Genomic DNA, 18,330 nt, shown 5'->3' on the forward strand with positions numbered 1-18,330 from the left:
CAATTCCCAAAGTCGAAAGGTTGAGCGTTTCATTTCTTTTCTTTTAAAAAGGAAGATTTCGTGCAGCTTCCATCCGGGCCCCGCTCGGAGACAATGGCGAGCATCTAAAAATAGTGGTCAGGGCTCCAAGTAAAAGCCCCCCGCCGCCGCCCAGCCCCGCTCCGAGTCCGAGCCCCCACCTCCCGCCTTTGCGGCAGTCACGGGTTACTCGGCGTCACAGCTCGGCCCGGCCCCGGACGGCATCATGGCCGTATACGGCAATCCTTTGAGCCGCCTCTTATGTCAGCGACGCTTACGTCACGAGGCGGTGACGACACACGGGCTTACGTGGGCGCTACTTCTAAGCGGGGAGGAGGAGGAGGACCTGAATTTAGAGCACGTTTGAGCCCCTTTGCAGCCTTCATGGGTTTTACTAACTCTAGCCTGTCATGTGCTTTGTTGTGAAACACTGACGTGACCTACATATGAAAGAGTGCAGCATTTTAATGACATTTTGGGGGAGATGGAGAGGGATTTCTTTCTCTTAAAAATTGGTTTTTCAAAACCCCTCTCAGGAGATGATTTTGGAAGGTTCTGTTTTTCTTTCATATCTGTTTAAAAAGTGATTGTTGATTCCAGAAGACAAAGAAATATGAGTAAAAAAATTGAATGAAAGAAAGCCATATAGCCATATTTCCCCCCCACTAATATTTACAGTGGAAAAATACTTTGGAAATGTATGACTAGTTTTAGCTGCAATTTTTTTTTAAATTATTGAAAATAGGAAAAAAAAAAAAGTCCTAAAATTTGTTCTTGTTTTTTCCTCCTCTGAAAAAAATAACAACTCTAAATTTTACAATTGAAAAATCTGAAGATTTAATCAGACAAAACAAAAATAATTTGTACGAAAATAGCAATATTTACTATTGTTTTGCTCAATTACATACATATACTTCAATGTGTACACTATGCCACTACATTACATTTTTGCAATAAATATACATTTCAAAGCCCAGATTATTGTATTTAACATTTAAAAGTAAAAGTACAGCTCATTTTTAGAGTATATTATGCAAAGCAAGTCAATCTATTGGATTCTCACCATACGTTGATCATGTCGTTAGTATTTTGGATGTCTTAGCTCAGCGTGCAAGTCTTGGACTGGGCTGCACTCGCTGCACCAAAAAATAAAGCAAGAAAAATAGAATTAGGCATCATCATAACAGAGGACATTTAGTCGGCAAGCATGGGAACTGACCTTGTCTGGCAGCCGCCGCCTTGCCCGTCGCCTCGTCCTTGGCCTTCTTGGCCGCTTCAACGACGGCCATCTTGGCGTCATGCTCCTCCTTCAGGGCGTTCCACTCCTTCCGGTTGTTCAGGAGACGATCCAGCATGGGTGTGATCTCCACGTGGAAGCGACTGAATTCCTGGAAATTGACATTGCAATATGAGGTGTCACTAAAACTTATTTTTTTTCTTTACTAGCCAAAATATAAATGAATTTATTCAAATGCCCTTTTGTTTTTTTTCTTTCCACATGGTCTCACAAACCACAAAATTATTTTACCATGTATTATTTTAACAAATTCATCTTTTTATAAGTAAGTCGCAGTTGGAATGGACAAAAAGAACAGATCATTTTAAATGAAATGACAATTAAAAGATCCATTTTGGGGAAAATCAATGATTAAAAAGAGTTAACAAGCATTGTGTATTTTGCTGTTCAATTTTTTGACTCTTTTGTTTTCTTTAGTTTGAAAATTCTGAATTTGTAATGAAAATGATAATAACTTTTGAATAGATGTCCGCTGGGGTGAGCACAGTCCCTAAAAAGAATTCCGATGGACATTTTTTTTGTGAGCGGGGGCTAAAATAACATGATCTGACCTTGTAAACAAAGGCGCAGACAAAGTCGATGAAACCGCACTGCAGCTTCGGAAGCTCCTCTGCTTTATTTCTGTCCATCATGGGCTGAAAAAGAGACCCAAGATGCATTTCAAGACCTTGTTCCATCCAGCGCTTGGCGCGTATTGATTTTCAGAGAAGTAGTGCAAGTGAAACGATCAATTACAATGGGTTGTTGCTCCAGCACTGTCCTTTCCAGGTCTCCTTGCTCCCAAAACTCTGCCGCTACAGACAGCGCCACCTGTAGGCACAGTGAAATGAAAACCTATTGATCCACATGCGTTTTTTGGACAAAAAAAAAATGAATTGTCAGAAATGTGGCACTTAAAATTAAAACAGCCCATATTAGGGATGGGAAAATCCAGGTACAATTTTCAATACAAGGATGATGTCATAATATGGCGATCAAAACCGACCTTGCTCTGTATCTCCCAAGGCTTGGCGATGGCCGACAGGTCGCAGGCCGTCATCATCATGGCCCTGCGAGATGGACACGGGCGACTTGAAGTACGGTGTGGACTCGTGTTAGTTTTTTTGCGTTTTGCACGTCTTAACCTACATCACAATCTCCTTGCGCGTGGTCTCCAGCATCATGTATTTGGTCCAGTCGTTCCAGTTTTCATAGGTCTTGGACTGGTCCACAATCTTTTGGAACATAGTCCGCTTCCTGCAATAGAAAAAAAATGACAAAGGTTGAACCCGATGGCGGCGCCAACAAGCTGGACGAATTTGAACTGACTTAAAGTAGAGCGCCAGGTCGGTGGCGATGATGGCGATATCCATGAGGTGGATGACGAGGTCATGCTGACGGCGGTTAAGATTCTGGTAGATGTTCAGAGACTGAAATGCACCACCAACATGACAACAATGTTAAAAATATGAATTTTCTTAATAAATACAATGAGCATGAAATGTTGTGTGTGTGTGGCCCAGACCTCATCTCTCAACAAAGTCTTGCCAAACTCAAGATGGTGTCTCTCCAAGATGGATGAGCCGTGCAGCTTTGCCAGAGGATTTCCAGACCTACACACAAAAAGGACTTAGCGCGATTAAGGCCGGGAGGTTACACGCTGCTAAATCACCAAGGATCACGCTGCAGCCATTGGCTCATTTGGCTACAGATGATGAATTGCATCCGTTTTAGGTAAGCCACCCCAACTAAAACACCAGTTGAGCGCTCACTTCATCTGGTAGAGGTTGTTGGTGCCACGGTGGTCGATGTCGTGACACAGGCCGGCCGTCACCATGGCCATGCACTCCAGGTCTGTGTAGTAACGCTTCAAGTCACCGGTCTGAAAACATGCATTTATACGTCCATCCATCATCCATCAACTACTTTGCAGTGTGCACTAGTTTAGTATTAAGAAATGATATATTGGTATTGGCCAAAATAAAAAAGCTAATCATTAAAAAATGCCTTCGAAATGTAATGTTACTAACAGATACTGGCTCTAGGGACTTCATTTTTTAACGACTCTGAATACGCGATACGAGCATAAAAAGTTTTGTGTTGCTATTTGAAATAAAAATGAACAATGGTATTTTCTGGATTATAAATCACCTTATTTCATTGTTCGGCTATGATTAATATACAAGTTCAATTAAAGTGTCTTTTTTCCCCTCTCTGACCATCGACAGCCTGTTAAGTTTTTTTTTTTTTTTTTACGTTATAGTTAACTAAAAATGTGTTATGTAAGAGACCCTATTTAAGATTTTGCTCTCTATTGTATTATTGTTTCGATGACGCATATTTCTTCTTTGTTTCTGATGAACTAAAAATACTTTCTTTTCATACTGTATTGTATGAAGTCCACAAACTACGGCATTTAAAGTTGTGTACATTTTCAGGCATGGCTTTAAGAAACTTGATATAAATACCGAGTTTTTCCATTTCCCTGAAAAACAGCCCAAATGACCCCAAGAAAGCTGCTTAAATCCAAAATAGCACACTTGTTGTAACATTGGAGCACAAATTACTAAGACTGAATTTGTGTATTAGTGCGTGTGTGTGTGTGTGTGTTTGTTAGACCATGAGCAGCGTGAACATGGTCTGCCCGACGTTGAATCCATGTCTCCAGTTGTGATAGGTGATCTTCCTGTAGCCTTTGCTAAGTGAGAAGATGAATCTCACCAGCGCCTGTGCACACACAAAGCCATTAGACCCCCATCTGTCCAAATAAGTATTAAAAATAGCTTGGCCCAAAGTTTATTTCCAGTAGAACGCAGCGAGTGACCGGTGATGCTTCATCATTAATTAACTTCCTGCATTGCAGCCAATGAGAGTTCACTAGGGGTTTCTAAATAAAGCCCCCGTCACTGTGTACCCGAACAATCAGAGTCAAATAACAACGCCAATTAGAAGGGAGGTTTGACTATAATTGTGATGAAACAGCAGGAATGTGGCAACTACATCATGATGTGAAATTTAATAGACAACATAATTATTGGTCTGGTCCTTATAAAAGACCAACAACTTGATGTGGTACATTGCAATTACATATTTTTGTGTCGTTATTGGTGAAAGAGGCACACCATTTTAAAACGATTTTTGGCAAAAATCGACACTTGTGCGGTGTTTGCGACTATTTTCAGGCTTGAGAGGGCCAAAGTCGCTATTGGGCCAATTTAAAAAGGTATAAAATAAGGCAATGAAAATGTCTGTCACCTCTCTGGGTATGTGAAACTTGTCCACCACTTTGAGCTCGTAATACATCCGGATGCCGCACTTGACCAGGTCTAGTTCGCTGTGATCAAAGTCACAAAAATGAAACTCTAGGATCTCGGCTTTTTTGGCTTTGGGGAGGACTTCTGACTGTAAATGAGTGGGGAAAAACATTTTTGATACATGTTAGATAAATGAGTATAAAAGAGGATAGTGGGCAATAATGATGGATAATTATTGTTTACCAGGATCTCCTCAAGCTCCTCCTCTTCACACTCATCCGGTTCTTTCCCCCATCGTTCACGGGTGTTCTGAGAAAAATAAAAAATAAATCAGGTATTTCTAGATTGATTTTGGCTTCAAAACCCCCCCGAAAAGAGATTTGTCTGTTGAGAATGAAAATAGACAAATCCATTGGCTTCATCAGGCTTCTCAAGACTCGATTGTGGTTGAACTTTAAAACTTGAAACTTTAATTCCCTGTGTCTAAAATGTCACTGAACCAAAAAAAATGCAAGCTCACTGTATAACAGGCAGGATTGATTAAGATATTAATTTTTACGTGAATCGACTCCTGACAGACTCCATTTCAAGCAAGTGAAATTGATTCGAAAACACTTGAACTCAAATGGCGGACTTCCTGTGTTTTAATGCAGTGCTTCTGTGGAGATATAGTCATGACAGCAAATGTACGATTGATTTGTAGACCCTATTCAAGTAGGAACCTTCCGTTGGTAAACAAAGGTTTATTCACCCTCTCCCAGTCAAAAAATTAGATCTCGTGTCCTAAATGGCAGCCAAGGAGTTAAAAAAAAAAGACACTTTTCATGTATACATGGAGCTGCTCACTGACCAGGATGTTCTGGATTTCGTCCTTCCGACACTTGACGTGGTAGAGAACCATGTCCTGGAAGATGTCCTTGCGGTTCTCCAGCTTGTTCATCTTGTCGTAGGTGTCCGGGTTGAGGACCGACCAGCCCAGGAATTGAGTCAAAGACTGTAATGAAAAGGGACCAAAATAAACATACAAAAAAAAACCTACAGGTTGACTATCAAATGAGCCAATACAATTTTTCATGAAGCATCGATAAACTCTCATCATAACACCAAATGAACAACGGATGGGATGTTTATCAATGTAAATATGGCTGCCAACTAGTTTATCACCAAGCAAAACAATTGCCACTAACAAAACATGTCACAGAAAACCGATTTAACTTAAAAAAATCTCTTCCAGTGACACTTTGTTTAAATAAAACCAGCAGCACGTGATGAATCTATCACTTTTGGTTAGAGTGTTTGCTTTGCAAAAAAAAAAAAATGAGTAGATTGTGAGCATCGAAGCTTGTGAACAAAGTGGACAGCCAAAAGCCCCCAGGCTGATAAATAATGTAGAGGCCCGTCTCTCTCTTTAGAAAGCCGTGAGTCACACGGGGCAGACAGACGGAGAGAAAGTCACACACACCTCCATCAGCGTTTCGTCCATCTCGTCAAAGGGTTTCCCGTCCTTCCTGTTGTAGAAGGTTGCCACGCCCACAATCTCTTCTTTTTTGTTGACGATGGGCATGGACAGAACATTGCGGATGGTCCAGCCAGAGTTGTCCAGAGGTTCTTTCTGGGAAAAGCAAGAAAAAGATGATTATTTACATTAGGATCATGTTATGATTTGCCATGCAATGCCTGACATATCAATTCTCAACATATGGCAATTAGGTAGCAATTGATGATATTCAACCATGAAACAATTAAAAAGACAAGTGTGCTATTCATAAAATGGGAAAAGGTGATGGACAACAAACAATCTGTGCAAAATGAAAAGATTTTGTGTGATATTTCTGTCCATAAATATAGAAACACTATATATTTGCAACACAATGGCATGCAATGAGTTAAATACTTTTAAAAAATCTCTTTTAGGTTGTTATTTTGGGCTGTAACCAGAATTTGTTGGTATAAATTGAGTTTTTATTGATTTATAAATGTAGTTAGTCTTCTATAAAAATATATGTTTTTTATTTGCAATAATGATAAAACATTAAAAGAATAATATTAAGCTCTTTAGTGCTCTTTTGGACTGTAACCAGAATGTGTTTATTTTAAGTAGGGCTTTTATTGATTTATAAATGTAGTTATTCTTATATAATAATATATTTTTTAAATGCAATCATGACAAATCATTAAAAAAAATTACTATTAAAGGTCTTTAGGATTAATTCTGGAAAAAAATGATTTCCAGGTTTTACACCACAATACTATTTTACAATTTTTTTTTCATTGAATGTACATAATGAAAGAATGCAATCCACTTGGCCAGCCAATTTGGCAAAGAGCGAGCAGGTCTTTTCGGCCCTGTGATGAGATTCCAAAAGGAGTAAAAATGATAAATTTGGCCGTCAGGGTTAGCGCACCTCCCCGTGGCAAAGTGATTCTAATGGGGGAAAAGATGAGAGCATCCTTCTGGAAAGCCAGTGAGGAAGGAGAAGGTGATCATTTATGCTTTTTACGAGCGCAGCCTTGCTGCCGCCCACACACAGATATAAAATCATGTTAGTGCAACAACATCTAATGTCTTCCACTTCTCAGTAAGCCTTGATCAAAAAATAGTGCCATGAATGCAAGCGTCTTCTGAGTGGATCTCATTAGCCGTCTCTAATGGAGAATGCGTCCATCTCTTACCTGGAAGTTAAAGAATTCATCCTCTGTCGCGTTCATGATGTTGCAAATCTGTTGGAAACGTAGATATTGCATGGTTAGATAGCATAGTTAGTGGATTATGAACTACAATTTTAAATAATCTGACCAGTCCATTTTCAGCCACATATGTCGGCAAGCCGCTGACCAAAGCCCAGTGGTCTGCAGGGGGATTCCTGTGCAATAACATGATACGTTAATAACAATAGCATTTAAAAAATGGATGATTCCACAATGTTCGAACAGATCGGGTCGGCTTGGTGACTGACGGGATGACTTTAATGTCCTCCTTGCCGTGCAGGATATAGTCGATGATTTTATAGAAGTTAATTTCCTGTGAAAATTAAAAAAAAGTCACAAAGATGACAGTTTAATGCCTATTTCATGCACCAACTAGAACATTTTATTCCTGGAGAAATGCAGTAAGATGATTTGATCTCTAATTGTTCTTGTCCTGCAGATTTGTAGTCAATTCCAATTCATTTTGCGACATTTTCGGGTCACATCTTTTGCCCCTCCCAGGGATTGGAAGGATATTAGTCTGGCTTTGCAAAGTATCCCCACAATAATCCCATTTGACTCACTCGACCATCGGGGGTTTTAGGTCCGTCGTATGGAGGAACTTCTCCCATCAAAACGGGCCACAGATCGAAAAATTCCTGAAAAAAAAAAAAAAGAAAGACAATGGAAGACACGCCCGTGCATATGAACGCCGCGAATTTTGGTCACCTTGGTTTTGGTCATGTCCAACAAACCCACAGAGTAGCGATCGCAGTTGAGGAAGGCTCGAACCGTGTACAAGGCCTTGTGGAATTGCCTCTCGATATCGGTCAGCTCCTCAAAAACCTTGCTGGCCGACCACAGCAGCACCTGCAAATATACGCAACAAAATGTACTTTATTGTGAAATAAATGTGGGAAACATTCAATAAACAGGGTTTACTAGATTAGAATTTTATTTTATCCCGTATTTGGGAAATTTCCTTGTTTGTAGTAGCAAAACAGACACAGAAGACATTGTAGACCTAGTTAAAAAAAAAACGACTAAATATTCACTGGACAAATGGATTGGGCATTAAAGCGCAATTTAATGAGGTAACCTTTATATAACGTTGATACATTTTTGGACAGATATATCCATTTTTGGAAAATATGTCCATATTTGGCTATATGGATTTCTTAATATACTCACCTGGCCTCTCCTGGTCTCGCAGTTGTGCAGGTAGCTCAGGTGGAAAACTCTCAAGACCAGGTTGGCAAAGTTGAGGTACTTGTTGAGGGTCTGGAGGGAAATTATAATATTCACTTTTAGTTTATGATTATTGACAAAGGCTTTTGCTTTGGTAAATAGTCATGAGTGTTTTGCATTGGAATGAATGTTCATTGGCTTGTCTAGCTTTACTTTACAAGTATAGTATGAATGAGTGTGTACTGTTGTGGGCCAAAAGTGAAGTTTGGGAAAACCTCCTCATCCGCGGCATTGAAATGCGGCGTGTCATCCATCTTGTTGACAGCCATCATGACGGCCACCATGTCCTTGCCGTTCATGATGGGCACGGCCAGCACGTTTCTGGTGGTGTACTCTGTCAGCTCGTCCACAAAGTTGCTGAAGTGGGGATTCTAAAAGAGTTGGAGGAGAAAGAGGACGTTTCAACATATGATATATATTTCAATATGTAGCAGACAAAGTTAAACTCATCTACAAGCACTTCTTTTTTTCCCAAATTATCACAATTTTTTTGAATTTATTTTCTTTTTTCCCCTTTTTTTCATTGTTTCTTCCCTTTTTAAATCATTATTTATTACAATTTAAGTAATTTGTTTTTCCAATGGATACATTACTTCACTTAAATATAAATATATATACATAAAAAATGCAGGCCACACTAATTGGATGTCGAATGAAAGCACTGTATAATAAAAACAAAATGATAATGTGTGTTGATAACGATGATAGCCATAAAAACAAATAAATCCAATAAAGGACAGTAGTAAATAAACTTATGTTAGCTCCAAGACTAAATAAAAAATAAAGAAGGAATCCTTAAATGGCTGCAAGGTGGGGTTTTTATGTGTTTTTTTGTTTTGTGCAGTTGTTGCTGAGTCAGTGGGAAGGTCTCCACTGCAGGCCCGTGTGACCTTTGGCTGTAATCTGGGATCGCTCTAATTCAGGACAGATTAACCGGTTTCGCTGGGAAACGCACGCACGCACGCACGGACACACGGACGCGCACACGCCTAAATATCGCAAAGCCCGTCCTGAGGTATGATAAATGCGTGTGTGTCATGAAGGTTAAAAGGTACTGCGAAAAGAGGACAACAAACGAATGGGAAAACCTAATCTGAGGAAAGTATAATCTCCACCTTCAAATGGAAACAGAAAATCTCAGCACACTGCTTGAAAGGCCTCTGCAGTGTCTGCATTAGCATCACAAAGCGGGCCAATTACGAGGAAACGCGATCTGTCGCCACAAGCTGAATTGCCCCACTTATTTTTTTTGTTCAACAGTAAGAGGAGACCAATCTGGAAAAAGAAAAAAAATCATGTGTGGAACATCTTGGTGTGGGAATGAAAGTGACTAAAAACTTTTAAAAACCAGGGCATTGAGGGAATAATACCATTGAGCCGATTTGAAGGCATGCTTTGGGAGGGAAAATGGAGTCATGGCCTCCTCTAGAGGTATACTTTGGCGAAGCAGAGAATTCAAAACAAAACCAAAAAACCCATCAAAACAGATTAGTCTGAATGACTCAATGGACTGTTTACATTCCCTCACTAATACAGAATAAAAGGAATATAATATGCTCATTTTGTTACATTTTGAATTTTTTAAAATCCTTTTGTCTTATTCTATCATCATTTTATGACAATTTTGTATTGTTTTTATCTTATTATTTTATTATTACTTGTAACATTTTATGTTTTTTTAATTATTTTATTATCATTTTGTATTATTTTATCAGGGAGTAGCAGCAGTTTTGCTTGACTTTGGTGCAGGTAACCTGGGATTAAATCCCACTGGGATTAAGAATGCAAATAGTAGTTTGTCCGTACGATAGACTGGCGACAAGTCTAGGGTGATGATGCATTTCACCTAAAGTCAGCTGGGATAGGCTCCAGCACCCTGACAAGTGATGTTGAAAATGAATGCATGAACAATAATTAGAATACAACAACTAACATATGTATCGTTAACTTCTTTTGGTCCAAATTGGTGACAACATACAACATCAGTAATTCATGAATAGACATCTACCGAAACCTGTGACCAAGCAATTTATGACTCTCCCAGTTCAAATAGACCCATTTTACTTTTCCATCATACATAATAATCTGTTTAGAAGGCACTAACAAACAGGTGAATGAAGGAATTACCTGCGAGACATCGGGCACGTTGACCATTTTCTTGGTGGAGGCCACCAGGCCCACGATGCCCAAATCTAGCGGGTACACAATTTCGCTGTCCGGCTGAACCAGGCAGTCATCAAACACAGAATCTTTATGCACGTTGAACAACCTGGAGGAGGTAAAAAAAAGGAGTTCATGCATTTCATTGCTTCTCTATAGTTTGTTGTTGTGTGTCAACCTGGTGGCCAACTCAGCGACGCCATTCCTCTGCCGGTACATGAAGAGACTCATGCGGTCGGCCCTCAACATGAAGCAGAGGTGCCTCATGAGGTTGAAGAGGGACTTCTCCATTTGCAGATTGTCTTGGATGTCGCGCACCAGATCGAAAAGGATCTCGCTCTCCTCCACCGCCGTGAGATTGTGGTAGCGGCTCACGTCCACGGTGGAGGCGCGCCCGTCGTCCAGCAGGTCCGACACCACCTTGGGTCGGAAGTTAATGTCGTAGTACTCTTTGGCAAACTGCGGGTTGGCATCCAGGAACTGCTCGGCCGAGGCGGCGTCCACCATAACTGAGGAGCAATGTGGATGTTAATATAGTAACATTGGATATGTACATTTTTCCTATACCTAGTTAGAGATAAATTCAGGAGTTCATTAGGCTGATATGACTCATTGAACTAGTTAGTGAATATGGGATTTAGTCATCAAATGAGTTTATCAATACAGTGGGAGGTAGTGAACAATTTAACTTAATCTAATCTAGTAAACTAATGAGTCTTATACAAGTTGGTCTAATGACACGATTGAACGGTTCGCGATTGAAAGAAAAACCCTATAATAGGTAATGCTAGTATTATCAGAGTACATACATTCAATTAAAAAAAGATACCTGATGATGTGGTGATTTTTTTCCCCAGGAAAATAGCGTCTGATTGTTCTCTTCTATCTGACAGTCTGCAGGTGGATGAGAGAGTGTTGAGGATTATTCCAAGGGTGATTTTGATGATCACATGCACTTTTAAACCTGCACACAAATACAATCCTGAGATTACAATAGGGCCACTACTTGCTAATCCTTTTTACTCATCTATGATTTGGTCTTTTTGTATTTATTTATTTATCCTTTCAGGGAGAGTGGTGTGTCTTTAAAAGGCAGTTATTTTAAATTCTTTATAGAGCAAGTGACTGGTTTTGGTCATTTATGTTTTGATTGCTCTTTTTTAAAACACTTATTGTTGCCAATCCTTTGTTTTGTTGAGCAGGTAATTATTTTGTATTATTGAATAACTTTTTCATGACTTTGGTCAGTGTGTATTTCTGTTGTATTTATTCTCACTCAAATGATGAGCATTCACAGCTAGCCTTTCAAGTACCCCCAAAAGATAGTTAAATAATCTAAAAATCGTTAAAGATCTTTAGTGTCACATTTTTGAGAGCTACCCACTGAAATTAAATTATACATACTAGATTGGATTTTTTTTTTTTGCCAGAGTGAGACGTCTTCATGCAGAGCGGATCTTTGTAGTTAGAGCGTCTCGCGTCGTGCAGTGACGTCACCACGCAGGAGCGCTTCTAAATGTCATGAAACTGAAGGAGGATTCAAGTCAACAGACACGGATCTTCTCCTTAAACTGATCGAGCGAAAGATCCAACTCAACCAAGGTCAGTAACTTGCAAGTTAACAACCAAAAACAACTTTTGTTGGCCGCTTCGTAGGGTTAAATTAGGTGTAACATGAACTTGCTTCTTCAGGTGACTGACACGTTGGCGACTTGTTGACAAAGACGCTCATTCATCATCTTGACTAAACTACTTTTTGCTTGGGCAACTTTAGAATAAAAAAGCCAAGTGCAATGTTCCTCTATTTAATCTCATCTCCTCGGAATTACGCTTTAATTATAGCCTAGGACAATAATCTCTCAACGCGGAAGAAACACGCAGAATGTTGTGTTTTTTTTTTAATCTATGAGTCACTCTTAAAATTGTTATTTAAAAAAAAGCTTATTGTATTAAGTGTTCATTTATTACTGGGCGTGTGTGTGCGTGTATTTGGTGCAAATGTTAAAAAATAATGGCAAAAAGTTATTAATTAAGTTATAGATGTAATTGGACAAATAAAAAATATCAACTAGTTTATTTTGAATCTAAATCATACATTTTAAGATGACTTTTTTGTTAAATCAGTGCCAGTGGGAAACCTGTGATGAGTTCTCATGGAATGTGAGACTAAGGCATTCTTTTAACTTTGCACTTTCACCAAGAACCATTGAATGTGCTTTATTACCTACCTCCCTTATTCAAAGGTCATATTAGATTAATAGGATACACATTCTTCATGTTGGTGATTGTATGCCTAAAGGTAACCTACATGTGAATGAATCCAAAATGTAGACATACCTGATATCCACGATATTTCCATCCATCTCACCCGCCATTGAAAGATGATTCTCACGACGCTTTGAGGCAAAGATTTGCTCAATTCCACTTTCCCCTTTGCCTTTTACAGAGAGCTCGACAATGCATCATGGAGACGCCTGCTGCGCGGCATCTGTGGACAAAGCCAAAAGCCAACAGGGTCATCCTCTCATCCTGGAAAGGATCCCGGAGGACCTTGGAGGGAACTGTCCGTCGGCGTTACTGGGCCGCCTTAGAAAACACTGCTCTTGCCCACCGCAAAAGATCAAGTCCAAGGTCCTGGGTTTCATCCCCATCTTGAAATGGCTGCCGCGCTACCAGCTGAGGGACTGGATCCTGGGGGACGCCATGTCGGGACTCATCGTGGGAATCCTATTGGTCCCTCAGTCCATCGCTTACTCCTTATTAGCCGGCCAGGATCCCATCTACGGGCTCTACACCTCTTTTTTTGCCTCCATCATCTACACCTTGCTGGGCACCTCGAAACATATCTCGGTGGGAATTTTCGGGGTGCTCTGCCTGCTGGTGGGTCAAGTGGTGGAAAGGGAGTTGGGCTTGGCGGGGTATCTCACAGAGGGCATGAGCAACAATGGAAGCGTCACCAACAACAACACCGCGTCGGAGACGTGCGACAAGAGCTGTTACGCCATCACCGTCGGGGCGACGGTTACCTTCACTGCTGGGGTGTACCAAGTCCTGATGGGTATCTTCCAGGTGGGCTTCGTGTCCATCTACCTGTCGGGCTCGTTGCTGGGTGGCTTCGCCACGGGCGCGTCGCTCACCATTCTCACCTCGCAAGTCAAGTATCTGCTGGGGTTGAAAATCCGCCGGCCGCAGGGCTGGTTTACGCTCTTCAAGACCTGGTACAGTTTGCTGTCCAATTTGGGGAACACCAACCTGTGCGATTTGGTTACCAGTCTGGTGTGTCTGCTGTTGTTGTTGCCCAGCAAGGAACTGAATGACCGCTTTAAAGCCAAGTTGAAGGTCAGTCATTCCCTTTTGTGGCTCAAACTGCCCTGTAAACAAAAAAAATGGAAATCACTGTATTATATTGGTCTATTTGATGAAGAATAGCCATTCAAAGTCTCTACAACTGCTTGAATTTAATTTCTAAGACGGCTATCCTATTTTTCTATTCACCTCCACAGGCTCCGATTCCTTTCGAGCTCTTTGTGGTCATCGTGGCAACACTGGCGTCTCACTACGGCGGCTTTAAAGCTAACTACGGCTCGGACGTGGCGGGCGAGATCCCCACGGGCTTCCTGCCGCCGCAGTTACCGGCGTGGTCGCTGATTCCCAACGTGGCCTTGGACGCCTTCTCCATCGCAGTGGTGGGATTCGCCATAACCGTGTCCTTGTCCGAGATGTTCGCCAAGAAGCACGGTTACCGAGTGGACGCCAACCAGGAGATGTACGCTATCGGTTTCTGCAACATCCTGCCGTCCTTCTTCCGCTGTTTCACCACCAGCGCCGCCTTGACCAAGACGCTGGTCAAGGAGTCGACGGGCTGCCAGACGCAGATTTCGGGATTGGTCACTGCCGTGGTGCTGCTACTGGTCCTGCTGGTGATAGCGCCACTTTTTTATTCACTACAGAAGTAAGGAGATCTCTATTTGCATACAGTCTGGTGGCCAATCTTGAAAATGGTTCTCTTTTGCCTCTCTCTTCCTTTCAAGGTGCGTGCTGGCCGTCATTATCGTGGTCAATCTCCGCGGCGCCCTGCGCAAGTTCGCCGAGGTCCCCCAAATGTGGCGAGCCAACCGGGTGGACGCCGCCGTCTGGCTAATCACCATGGCGACTTCGGCGCTAGTCAACACGGAGTTGGGCCTCCTGGTGGGGGTCTTGGTGTCAGCCTTCTGCGTCCTGGGCCGGACTCAACGAGCTCAGGCGCTCGAACTTGGCCGGGCGTTCGACAGGGATCACTACGAAGTACTTGCGGCTTACCGGGGTCTCCAATCGCACCCGGGCGTGGCCGTCTTCAGGTACCCGGCGCCCATCTACTACGCCAACCAGAGTTTGTTTAAAAACTCTTTGTATCGGCGTGCCGGTCTCGACCCTGTTCGGGAGAAAATGCGGCGTGTCAAGTTTGAGAAGAAGATGAAGCGGCTCAACGCAAACGCCGAGCGGGAATCGGTCAGCAGAGAAGACGGCGAGGGTACCACCGAGGTCACCCTCGTGCCAGATCGTGATGAACCCTTACGAAGTTTAGTACTGGACTGCAGCGCCGTCTTGTTTGTGGACAGCGCCGGAGTCAACGCCCTGATGGAGGTGCGCAAAGATTACGCTGAGTTGGGGGTGGAGCTGGTCCTGGCTCAGTGTAACACGAGCGTCCTGGATGCTCTCAGACGAGGCGGGTATGTCACGGAAAAGCAGGAAGGCGACGACGGCTTGATCTTCTTCACCATCGCCGATGCCGTCCGTCATGCCAAACACGCTTTGGTGCTGAATGGGGATTATAATGGAAAAATTTGAGATTTACACAAAAAATGTCTCGTTATGCTGATGTTTGTCACTGATTGGTCCTTCTGGGACTGGATTTACACTGATGCTCTGGGATTTTTACGCAATCGTTTCTGAGAGGTTTTCTTAGTGTCAGCCATTTTGCAAAAAAACGCAAGTTTACTAGAAATAATGCAGTGAAGATAGTTCTCGTCACGCTCAGTTTACTTCTCGTCATGCTCAGTTTACTTCTCACATAAACAAATGTAAAGTAGACACATGGTCAAGAAACATGACTATTTTTTGTGTGTTTAGACAAATTTTATAGTGTATCTGCCAACTAAAGTGCCTTGTGAAGCATATTCAATGGGCTATTTATCCATCATTTCAAAATATCATATTTTACAAGTTAGTACATGACACTTGTATTTTTCTACAAATAGTTATTTTAGTTTTGGAATCTCATACTGGTAGTGGCCTTATTTGGGTGAGCTGCAGTCCACAAGGGGGAAGTATTGCCTTAAAATTGGTGTTAGAAATACTCCACAATATCAAAGTTTGACCTTTAAAGCCAATGTATTGCAACAGAGGAGTTACTGACGTCTGAATGGTCGTTTATGAAAGTATGATATTTATTCTTTGCACATGTTGACCCAAGCAGGAGTTAGTTCCTTTTGTCATGTCAAGCGCCGCAGGTTCGATTCCGACTTCTCAGTGTTTGCTCAGGGCGATGCACTCATCAAACAAACAACAAGTTGAGCAAAGTCCGCAGTTTGAGAATAAAACAGAAAGATTAAAAGGGGATTATCGATGTATTTATTTTAAAGTTCATGTCCAAAGAATAGAACTGAAAGCTTGAATGGGATCGTTCCCAAACTGCGTCATTTACATTTTTTTTCTTCAGTTTTTTGGGGGGTGTTTTCTGCCATGCTTGACAGAAACAGCACAAAAAAGTACATAATAACAATACACAAAGTACTGTTACAATCACATCCCTGTCAATTTTAAATTATGTCCAAATCACTATGCTGCAAGCCACAAATGAATACAATTTAAGCTGTTTCACAACCTTGAACAGATGTTTGGTGTACCTTTTTATGAGTACTTATTGGGCGTTCTTAAATTGATCCCAGTGTGCTTTTGTGTACTTAGCCAATTTACAAGAAAACTATTCATCCATATAAATATATACTATGCCACACTGTGAAACAATACCTTTGAAATGTTACCACAACATCAGAATTGCCAAATACCTCAATATAATATACATCACCTATGCTACCATTGTGTTATTTTGTTGTTGTTCTGGAACCTTTTTGAAAGAGAGAGCCATAAACAATTCCTATTTTCAAATGTTATTCCTTATGAGCCATACTCACAATTTAAAAGTCAAAATACATGAAATTTTGCAGTCATTTTATCACTTTTAAAGGACAAAAAGTAAAACCCAGAATATCAATGAGTTCAATGTGTATCAATGCAATCAATGACAGCTTTCCATATTTTAGCTAAGAGCCATATGCACCCATCATAAGAGCCACATGTGGCTCCCGAGCCATAGGTTCCCTAACCATGTTCTGGAGGATTCGTTTTTTTCTTGAGCCACAAACACCTCATTGGAATGTACCTTAGTGTATATATACACATTCACAAATATACATACACTACAAATAGACACATGCATAAATATATGTATGCATAAAATATTTCTATTGCTTACACATTGCAACTGTTAGAAAAGTAAAACTGCATTAAAAAAATAAATCTATTATGTACAAATGAATACACATGTTAAGTGTGGCAGTGGGAGGATTTGGTTGCATTATGTGGGAGATTCAAGAGTGCCACCATTGCAATTTGCAATTTGTGCCATATTATCAGACAGAAAACGTCCTCTGAAGTGAGACAGTGGATAATAATTATATATAATAGTAATAATTTTGCTCTTGTCCTAGCTGTGTCCACATTTCTAGTGTTTCTTCTTTGGTGTTTTCTTCATAAAATAATCACCCTACCCACACATGTGAGAAGTACTACTCATGCATACTGAACTCAGTATTAGGCACAATGAGGCTATCAAAAATAAAATGGTTGCCATCACATTCACGGGGGTGATGTGAAATAAATTAATAAATATAGGCAAAGGAAAATCAAAATACAGCTATGGAGTTCATTCCTCTCATGCATCCTTTTAAGAAAAATGTTGTCCAATCACATTTATTTTTAAATTCCCCAATCTATGTGAAGTCATTGGAATACTGCAAATTTTTTTTGGCAACATTGGCAAGCTCTGAATGTCCACTATAGAGCAAAAAAGGAGTTAATGCGATTAGAGGAACTGGCTGAGAGATATTTAGTTTTGCAAATGTCCTTTACAGAGGATAGATTTGAAGTACTACTGGTATATGAGGAGGTTTTTGATTCAGTTGTATTTATGAGGCATAGTGAATGTCCCACATGTCAGTGCAATTATGCCTCCTAGAGGTTATAAAAAAAGAGTGAGTACAGACATGAGTGACATGAGGATGAAAATATGATTGACAGAATGCCACATGCTGAGATAGGAAGAGAAATCAAGTCAAGAGTGTTGGCTTTGGCTAAAGGTACACTTTAGTGTTGTCAGCCTGCAATCATGATGATGTCAGGATGCATTAAAGCCCATCATGGAGATTGTGGACTCCTGCGTCACAATAAAGATCGGAGCTGTTTGAAGCCCCGGGGCTATACTCACAAACACACAAATGCTAAAACATAAATGATAAATTGCTGATAGAGTCCACATGGGTGGAGTATAGCTTGTACCATGCAGTTCATAGTTAAAGTATGTATGGTATTCAAGTCTTAATTCTGTGTGTACCTTTGGTCAATGCAATAAAGATTTCTTTTCAGAGT

The 18,330-nt window shown here is 40.9% G+C and overlaps 2 protein-coding genes across 4 annotated transcripts; one reads left to right on the forward strand and one right to left on the reverse strand.

Moving 5' to 3' along the window:
- Positions 1–830: 830 nt before the first annotated feature.
- pde6a (phosphodiesterase 6A, cGMP-specific, rod, alpha) lies at positions 831–14,800 on the reverse strand. Of its 3 annotated transcripts, none has more exons than XM_077732673.1 (28): positions 14,140–14,800; positions 13,897–14,015; positions 13,256–13,806; positions 12,982–13,132; positions 11,474–11,608; positions 10,823–11,153; positions 10,612–10,753; positions 8,700–8,855; positions 8,428–8,517; positions 7,966–8,106; positions 7,821–7,895; positions 7,506–7,570; positions 7,346–7,412; positions 7,222–7,269; positions 6,011–6,160; positions 5,399–5,542; positions 4,792–4,857; positions 4,550–4,696; positions 3,914–4,021; positions 3,067–3,176; positions 2,820–2,907; positions 2,624–2,724; positions 2,444–2,551; positions 2,301–2,364; positions 2,051–2,125; positions 1,867–1,950; positions 1,238–1,406; positions 831–1,154 (listed from the first exon to the last, which is right to left on the reverse strand). In XM_077732673.1, exons 4-28 carry the CDS (start codon positions 13,001–13,003, stop codon positions 1,117–1,119), a joined length of 2,724 nt encoding a protein of 907 aa, XP_077588799.1. In that variant the 5' UTR covers positions 13,004–13,132; positions 13,256–13,806; positions 13,897–14,015; positions 14,140–14,800; the 3' UTR covers positions 831–1,116. The 3 variants fall into 3 exon arrangements, with proteins under 3 accessions (XP_077588799.1, XP_077588798.1, XP_077588800.1); XM_077732672.1 differs by having other exon boundaries at positions 13,256–13,809; XM_077732674.1 differs by lacking the exons at positions 13,256–13,806; positions 13,897–14,015; positions 14,140–14,800 and having other exon boundaries at positions 11,474–11,538; positions 12,982–13,022.
- On the forward strand, positions 12,118–17,083 carry slc26a2 (solute carrier family 26 member 2). The gene is made up of 4 exons (XM_077732675.1): positions 12,118–12,246; positions 13,091–13,983; positions 14,148–14,596; positions 14,676–17,083. The coding sequence occupies exons 2-4, from the start codon at positions 13,102–13,104 to the stop codon at positions 15,469–15,471; spliced, it is 2,127 nt and encodes a 708-aa protein (XP_077588801.1). The 5' UTR covers positions 12,118–12,246; positions 13,091–13,101; the 3' UTR covers positions 15,472–17,083.
- The last annotated feature ends 1,247 nt before the right edge of the window (positions 17,084–18,330 follow it).

Source organism: Stigmatopora nigra, chromosome 14 (genome assembly GCF_051989575.1).
Source record: "Stigmatopora nigra isolate UIUO_SnigA chromosome 14, RoL_Snig_1.1, whole genome shotgun sequence".
Classification (NCBI taxonomy): domain Eukaryota; kingdom Metazoa; phylum Chordata; class Actinopteri; order Syngnathiformes; family Syngnathidae; genus Stigmatopora; species Stigmatopora nigra.